The sequence below is a fragment of the Chrysochloris asiatica genome, unplaced genomic scaffold (genome assembly GCF_000296735.1).
Source record: "Chrysochloris asiatica unplaced genomic scaffold, ChrAsi1.0 scaffold00269, whole genome shotgun sequence".
NCBI classification, from domain to species: Eukaryota; Metazoa; Chordata; class Mammalia; order Afrosoricida; family Chrysochloridae; genus Chrysochloris; species Chrysochloris asiatica.
The window spans coordinates 1,268,271-1,277,573 of record NW_006408787.1 but is presented as its reverse complement, the minus strand read 5'-3'; the positions used below and the strand labels follow the sequence as shown (position 1 = coordinate 1,277,573).

Below are 9,303 nucleotides of genomic sequence, written 5' to 3'. Positions count from 1 at the left end.
CATTAGAAACCACAAATAGAATGTCACAATGGAACCAAAAGAAATCAAAAGGATAATAATAGACTACTATGAAAAGCTGTACTCCAACAAATTTGAAAACTTAGAAGAGATGGATCCATTTTTAGAAAAAGACGACCTACCTAATCTTACAAAGAGTGAAGTGGAAAACCTGAACAGACCCATAACAAAAGAAGAAATTGATCAGGCCATCAAAAAACTTCCAACCAAAAGAAGTCCAGGCACAGTTGGCTTCACTGGTTAGTTCTACCAAAATTTCAGTGAAGAGCTGTCATCAATAATACTCAAATTAGTCCATAAAATAGAGGAGGATGGAAAACTTTCTAATACATTTTATGAAGCAAGCATAACTCTCATGCCAAAACCAGAGAAAGACATCATTAAGACAGAAAATTATATAACAAGATCCCTCAAGAACATAGATGCAAAAATTCTCAACAAAATCCTAGTCAACGGAATCCAGCAGCACATCAAAAAGATAACACATCATGATCAAGTGGGATTCATATCAAGTATGCAAGGATGGTTCAACATTAGAAAAACAATCAATGCAATCTACCATATATATAAGAAAAAAGAAAAGAACCATATAATCGTATCAATTGATGCAGAAAAGGCATTTGACAAAATCCAACATCCATTCCTGATAAAAACACTCAACAAAGTAGGAATTGAAGGGAAATTCCTCAACATAATTAAGAGCATATAGACAAAACCAACAGCCTACATTACTCTCAATAGAGAGAAACTGAAAGCCTTCCCTCTGCAAACAGGAACCAGACAAGGATGCCCTTTGTCACCACTCCTATTCAATATTGTGCTGGAATCATAGCCAGAGATATACAATAAGATAGGGAACTTAAAGGCATCCAAATTGGCAAAGAGGATATAAAATTCTATTTGCAGACAATATGATGCTATACATAGAAAATCCCAAAGTCTCAGTAAAAAAGCTACTAGACCTCATTGGAAGATTCAGCAAAGTGGCAGGGTATAAGATCAACATACAAAAGTGACAAGGATTCCTCTATGCCAGTAACGACAGTGCTGAAAAGGACATTAGGAAAGCAATACCATTTACAATAGCTGCCCAAAGAATGAATTATCTAGGAATAAATGTAACCAGCGACACAAAGGACCTATACAAAGAAAACTACAAAACATTACTACAAGAAACCAAAACAGACTTACAAAAGTAGGAAGAATGCACCATGCTCCTGGATAGGAAGACTTAACGTTGTGAAAATGTCAATATGGCCCAAAGCAATTTACACATATAATGCAATCCCTTTGATAATCTCTTTGATTATCCCTTTGATTGGGATATCCCAATCTCTTTGATATCCCATGAAGTAAAGTTTTGCTAAAGGTAACATAGAAACGGCTACAATGACAGAGAACTTCCAGAGGTTCAAGCTGGATTCAGAAGAGGCTGTGGACAAGAGATATCATTGCTGGTATCCAATGGATCTTGGTTGAAAGCAGAGAATATCAGAAAGATGTTTACCTGTGTTTTATTGACTACACAAAGGCTTTTGATTGTGTGGATAATGACAAGCTATGGACAACATTGCGAAGTATGAGTATTCCAGAACACTTAATTGTGCTCATAAGGAATCTGTACCTGGACCAAGAGGCAGTTGTTCAAACAGAACATGGGAACACTTAATGGTTTAAAATTACAAAGGTGTGCAACAAGGTTGTATTCTTTCACCATACTTATTCAACCTGTATGTTGAGCAAATAATCTGTGAAGCTGAGTTCTATGAAGAAAAATGTGGCATCAAGATTGGAAGAAGACTCATTAACAACCTGCGATATGCAGATGATACAACCTTGCTTGCTGAAAGTGAAGAGGACTTAAAACATTTACTGATGAAGATCATAGAGCACAGCCTTCGGTATAGATTACATCTCAATGTTAAAAAAAAAAAAAAAAAAATCCTCACCACTGGACCAATAAACAACATTCTTATCAATGGAGAAAAGATTAAAGTTGTCAAGGACTTCATTCTTCTTGGGGTGTGGGTAAAGGGAGGGAGAGGAAGGTGGAGCACAGGGTAGGGAACAGACACAGGATAGCTTGGGTGTTAGGGGGTGGGGGGAGGGCAATACACAAAAAGGGAGAGGGGAATGGAAGAACAAGGCAGATGGGAGAACAGTTAGGCAGGTTTGCATGGGCTAAGTGGGACAGAGGTAAAGGATGATGTATGCACAACCTTGGAACAACAGGGCTCTGGGATACAGGCATGGTTTAAATGGGTAAATAGAGGGGAAATAATGTTAAGATGTTTGGCTGTCTTTTGAATGTTGGTTTCCCTGGCATACCATTATAAAATAAACACTTTAAGGGGAGAGAAAGGAATAGCCATAAATTTCACCATACAAATGTGTAAGTCCGTCTTCTGCCTATAATTAATTGGAATCCCTAAAATGGCACTACAACTTGCCCAGTGAAGGAGGCTTCCTGTGAAGCTTTTGCATTGCATAAGGTGGAATCCTGAACCCCATCCAGAATCTTTTGAGGTCGGAAATCTCCACTTGAAAGAAAAGCAGACCCGCCTAGAGTGGCTAGAAGAACAGAAGATACTTCTTGAAAGAAAGACCAACAGGAAAAATACAAAACAATAACGGCAATCTGATTACTACAAGAACAAGCAAGTTTTTTGCCCGGGAGCCATCAAGGCAGGTGGTCGGGTCCCCTCAGGGCAAATCCCCTTACAAGACTAAGACTCCAGGGGAATACACAAGCAGGCATGTGGTCTGACTGGAGACCACGTTGGTCACCGATAAGAGGAAGTGGAGGAAAAACAGTAATGTAGTTGTGAGCTAAGTCTGACCACATCCAATAGACACTTGTGATCCCAGATTGAGACCTGGTTGGCCAGCAGTGTGGCAAGACTGGGGACTCCTGGGCCCAGAGACAGTGGCATGGCCACAGAGGACTAGAATGGTGAGTGAAGTGTCCAGCTGCTAAGAAGTGAGAGAAGATGCACAAGAACACCCACAACTGCAGATAGTACCCACTTGACCTGGCTTCAATGGCTGGATGATCAGAACTCAACTAGAAGAAGAAAGAAGAGGAAAAAAATAGTAATCTGACAAAATTTGATGAACTTGACCTATACCTATGGATGTAGCAGCTCAAAACAACGAAGAAATCTTTACATCAAGGACCATTCCTACCCCCTTGGTACACAGGGTAGGCACGGATGGGCAACTTAAACATTAGGTACCCAAAATGGATGGGTGGGTGGGGGCTACAAAGGCAAGACATAACTGGCTTACAAACTTTCAAGAGGGAGCCTAGTTCCAGAGGGTGCAAGGGACAGCAGAATCTCCATTGAGTAGTTGCCAATCTGTCTAGATGGGGATGATGAAAGGAGATGGGGCTGAGACTCTTGTGGTACAACACTGAATAACTGCTATCAGGAATGACTTGTAAGGTTGAAAATGTAAAGGCAGATGTTTTGTAACAAAAGGAAGGGAGTGGTTGATTTTACAGTCCAGGAGCAGAGGTCCCTGGGACCATCAAAGGAGAAGAGTGGAGTGAGGGATCCTACCCAGAGAAACAGTGACATCAGAGATGGAGACACGAAAAAATGGAGCGGCTGAGGTCTCTAGGCCCAGAGAGGGAGAGGGGCCGTGTGCTGACAACCAGGGGGCAAGCTTGCGGGGTATACCCTTTGGTTGTTTAATGATGTGTGGAGGGAATTTTAAGTATGGCATTGAAACGAAATACGACAGGGTGAATATAAAGCTAATGCTCTCCCATGTAAACGATCCCATAATTCACAATAAAAACTTTTAAAAAAAAAGTTACGTGTGATTTAAAGAATCAATTAAAGATCAGGATATTTTACATTTCAATAAGCCCAACTGACAATTGTTAAAACTTTTCCAGATAATTAGTGGTAATCTCCAAAATCCTAAAACATAATCTGACTCAAATGCACTTAACAACAACAATCAATTGGATGCTATTGACAAGTTTTTCCCTAGGTAAAAGTTAAATATGGTCCCCTTGACTTTGAGAGATTGGGTACAAATGATAAGGATAGAGAATGCATTACATATTCTTTGCATTACCATTTAAATATATAAAACACAACCAGTAAGTAATCATCCCAACCTATTCACAGGACCACAACATGAACCACTCACTCAAATATTTGGAGATCTTATTAACAATTTGGAGTCCTGGTGTGGCGCTGTGGTTAATGCGCCAGACTGCAAAGCCGTTTTGAACTGCAAGGTTGGAAGTTCAATCTCACCAGCTGCTCCTCAGAAACCCTATACAGGGTTGCTATGGGTCGGAACTGACTCAACAGCATTTCACAACAATTAATAATTTAGGAGTTCTTGAGTAGAGGAAATAGTTAACATGCTCAGCTAATTATGAAAATTTTGGAGATTCAAGTCCACCAAAAGATGTCTTGGAAGTAAAGCCAAGCTTTTCTTCCAAAAATTGGCCATTAAAATCCCTATGGAGCAAAGTTCTACTCTGGCACACAAATACTCATCATGAGCAAGAACTGACTCGATGATAAATTATTTCTGTGGCTGTTTATATTATTTGATTATTTCCAACTTCTTCCCGCTAAGGTTTCCTAAACACCTCTAATATTTTCATGCTCTACTACAATATAAAGCAGAGATTATGTCTTCTTATTAAAAATGTTTGCATTATTTTACAATACTAATGACTAAGGAGTTCTGGTAGCGTAATGGTTATGAATCAGACTGCTAACCTCAGGGTTATCAGTTTGAAACTACCAGCTGTTCTGCAGGAGAAAGATGAGGCTTTCTGCTCACGTAAGGATTGACAGCCTCAGAAACCCTGTACAGGGTCGCTATGAGACAGAACCGACTCCACGGCACCTAACAACAACAACAACAACGACTAAGACAAACTTTTGTTGTTGTTAAGTGCCCTCCAGTAGCAACCCTGGGTGAAGTTTGAGGAGCAGCTGGTAAGTTTGAATTCCCAACCTTGCAGTTGAAACCAAGTAGTCCAGCACATTAACCTACTGTGTCACACCAGGGCTTCACACCAAGACAAACTGAAAAGAGTCAAACTACTTCCATAAACAGCAAAAAAAAAAAAAGCCAGACATAGTGCAGAGCAATGAGACACTCCAGTTGGAAGTAGTTGGTGTGTCGTGAAGTCAGTTCTGACTCATAGCAACCCTGCACAAGGTTTCTGAACCTGTAAATCTTTACGGGAGCAGAAAGCCTCATCTTTCTCCTGTAGAACAGCTGGTACGTTCGAACTGCTGACCTTGTGGTTCATAGCCTGATTCATAATCACTATGCTACCAGAGGTCCTTCCAGTTGGAAGTAGACTCATTAAAAATCTGAATTATGCCAATGACAAAACTTTGCTTACTGAGAATGAAGAGGACTTCAAATAAGTACTGATGAACATAAACAACTACAACCTTCAGTACAGATTGCACTTCAGTGTAAAGAAAATCAAAATCCTCAAAACTGGACCAATAAAAAACATATGATAAACAGAGAAGACTTCAATTGTCAAAGATTACATTTTGCTTCAATTCACAATTAATACTCACCAACCTTGCAGTTGAAACCTACTGTGCAGTCTAGCACATTAACCCACAGCACCACACCAGGACTCATTAGCAGACCAGTATAATAGGTTCATATCAAATGTTTGCTAAAGACACATAATTATTTAGTTCCAAATTAAGAAAACCTACCTAACAAGGCTAAACGTAAGTGCTACCCTAGGAAAATTAATAATAAATAAGGTAATGATTCAGTATACAAAGTCCCAATAAAGCTAAGAAATATAAATAAGATTTAAATTGATGCCTACGAAAGATGTTTAATTTCATGTGTGCCCCCAACAACTAAAAAATTATCAAGGATCCTGTGAATGCTAAGGCTCTAATGAAAAAGATATATTACATTATAAAAACTGTATAATGTTTCTTGTATCCTAGCAGTGCATTAAATTGCCCCTTTCTCCTATATATTAACACTTTTAAAGTGCAGTCATCGTTACCACATATTTGCTCATAGCAGTGAAGTTGTGAAGGGGTGGGAGGCAGGTATGACTCAATTAGAAAAAGACCAAAAAAATTTCTGCTATAGTATATCACTCTATACTCAATTTACTAACTGCTTGCATTGAACTATTATAATGGGCACTGTTTACAAAACATTTAGAAACAAAATATTTGAGCTTACCAAAATGAATAACACTGTTCCTAGAATTACATTATAATATGAGCACAATTCAACCTTTCAGGGTGCTTAACTTGAGAGAAATAATCATGAACACATACCTTGATTGGATCCTTTTAATAGCTGCGTTCCCTTTAAGTGTTTCCTCAGGGGTCCAAAATTCATTCTTTCTACATTTCTTCTACAAAAACAAAATGCATATACTTATTTGTTTTGTTGCTGCTTTTTAAAATTATTTATGCAGCAATATTTTACGAGGGCTCACAATATTTTGAATTACTTTTATCAACCAAATATGAGTGCTTAGATCAATTTTCAGTAAAATTTTACTTTTTGCAATATTCTATTTAAATCAAAGTCATAATTTCAGATGATCAAAAAGATAAACAACAAGTCATTTTACTTTTATCCCCTTTCCTTTTGTCTCCCAAGTTTTCTTTTATCAACTCCAAGAAATAATATCATGAACAGCACAGTTGTACAGAAGAAAAATTGAATCAAACCATATAATTAAGATATATAAATAAATAGATGGATATTAGAATATTTCGCAAGACTGCATTTGGGTTTCTTACTCTCTCACTACCTTCAGATTGATTCTGACTCATAGCGACACTGTATGGAAGAAAGATGAAGCTTTCTGCCTCAGAAACACTTTACAAGGTTGCCATGAGTCAGAATGGACTTGACAGTACTTAACGACAACAACACAGAATTTCCAAGACTGCAAATCTTTACAGGAGCATCGTTCTCCGGCACAGTGACAGGTGGGTTTGAACTGCCAATCCTGCAGTTAGCAATCCTGTGCTTGTTATATTGTACCACCAGGGTTTCTTGCATATGAGTTTAAGAAAAAATTTAATTTACAAGGTTTTTTTGTTATTATTCCTTTATTTTTGTTTTTGATGTTTTATTGTTGTTATTAAATCACTTTATCTTCTGATGAATTTTAAAACCCCAGTTTCTTTATTCTTGAAATTAAGCTGAAAATTTGCTTTTATGATATATAATAGAATTAGCATGATTATATTAAACACAAACTTTACTGACTGGATATTTCATTCCTCAATAGAAATCATTTTTCAAACAATATAGAGGAAAATAAAGAGACATATATAGGCAGAAGAACAAAGTACTAAAAATGGCGAAAAAAATAAAATATATGGAACTAACCTTAGAATTTTCTAGTCTCTGGAAGAGAAAAGTCTCTCCATAAGGCAAAACGGAAGATGAATTCTCCTCATTTGAATCTTTTGGAGGGATCACAGGGTAAGAATGGACAGAAGTGAATAATGTGAAATATTGTTTTAAAAAATAAAGGCATGCATTTATTTTATAGCCTTACCATACCCATACCCCATCTTAAGCTTGCGCTCATAACACTTAATCAACTCTCGCTTCTTAGGTAGCCTTCACTGTAGGATATACCTACCATTCATTCAACTGGTGATAACAGACGCTATGACCCACCACTTCTTAATTTCCCTGTGTCATATACATGTGTCCTTGTTATCCTCTAAGATAGCATGTTAATATAAAAAAGCACATTTTCCAAATACAGTGGAAACTGTGATGGAGCCATTTCAATGATAATTTCTAAATGAGCGAGTAATATAAATTGCAAAGAATTAATCTTAACTCTGTTATAATTTTCAATAAGCAACCAACTAGATGGCATTTAACAACAATTACAAAAAGATAACTCACATAACAGCTAGATGCCATATTCTTCAAATTTTCAAAATCTACTTAAAATAATTATTTTAACATCATAGCTACTGTTATAGTTAAGCGCCATGGAGTCATTTCCAACTCACAGTAACCCTGGCTAAGCTTTCCAAGGAGCAGCTGGTGGGCTTAAACCACAGCCTACTGCTAATCCTACAATGCTACACCAGGACTCATAGCTACTGTTATTGTTAAGAGCTGTTGAGTCAGTTCCAAATCACAGTGAATACGTATAGGGTTTCCAAGGAGCAGCTAGTGGGTTTGAACTGCTGGCTTTACAGTTAGCAATCCAGTGCTTATCCTATATAGCCATACCAGGACTCCTCATGCTACTATGTTGTTAAGTGCTGTTAAGCCAGTTCCAACACATGGTGACCCTGTATAGGGTTTCCAAGGACTGGCTGGTGGGTTTGAACTGCCAACCTTGTGGTTAGTAGTCCACTGATTCTTCTACAGCATCACACCAGGATTCCTCAGAGCTATTGTTGCACCTTCAAATAAATTATTTAAAGAGAACTTCTAACATATTGCAGTTGTACTTATTCACAAGTAAAAAGTTCTCAACACTTGCATATTCTGCTGTTAAAATCTGTTAAAAGGTTCAGTAGCCAAGTATTTGCCATCTTTTTGTCAAGAAGAATGTTCCTGAATGTCTATCAGCAGAATTTTTAAAGGGATAGAAAGGTCTCTGTCAACGATCAATTTACTGGAGCAATAACAATGCTAGGCCTTTCAGGTTGCCATGGCAAAACTGCCTCCCATATATCTTTGTCCTGTAGCTCAGACTTCCAGAACCCATTTTCATTTAGTTTAATGCCTTTGATTGTAGCTAATGATAAATGGACCTTGTACAAAAAGTCTTCTTACGTAGCATGTGCAAATTTCCAAGGAGACTGAGAGCATAAGACTGCCTTTTACTCAGTCACCTTTAAAACTGTCTGAAGTGGTTTGAACACAGGTAGAAAGTTATTCTCATTACTCCCTATTCTGCAGGTGGGCTGCCTTCTCAATCACAATTTTAACAAATGTAATACTATCAAATAAATTCTGCCTACTTTACACTGGCTTTAAATGCATATACTTACTTTGCTGGGTCACAAATTTTCCACCTGAGGTAGTTACATTTCTTCTCTCACGGAAGTAGCTTGGGACAAAGAGGAAAACAAGTATAAGACACCATCTTGAGTAAAGGACTAATACGTAGAGGTACACATTTGGAGGGTAAAATATATATGTTCTTCTTGTTGTTATGTGATGTGGAGTCAGTTCTGATTCATAGTGACCCTGTACAGGGTTTCCGAGGCTGTAAATCTTTATGGGAGCAGAAAGTCTCATCTTTCTCCC

The 9,303-nt window shown here is 37.8% G+C and overlaps 1 protein-coding gene across 1 annotated transcript in view; it reads right to left on the bottom strand.

The window, feature by feature from the left end:
* Positions 1–9,303, bottom strand: part of ARAP2 (ArfGAP with RhoGAP domain, ankyrin repeat and PH domain 2) — a 339,747-nt gene that overhangs the window by 278,388 nt on the left and 52,056 nt on the right. The window contains exons 2-4 of the mRNA XM_006874336.1: positions 9,045–9,103; positions 7,405–7,481; positions 6,333–6,412 (exon numbers count right to left, since the gene is read on the bottom strand). Of these exons, the coding sequence (XP_006874398.1) occupies positions 6,333–6,412; positions 7,405–7,481; positions 9,045–9,103 (216 nt within the window). The remainder of the gene's footprint in view (positions 1–6,332; positions 6,413–7,404; positions 7,482–9,044; positions 9,104–9,303) is intronic.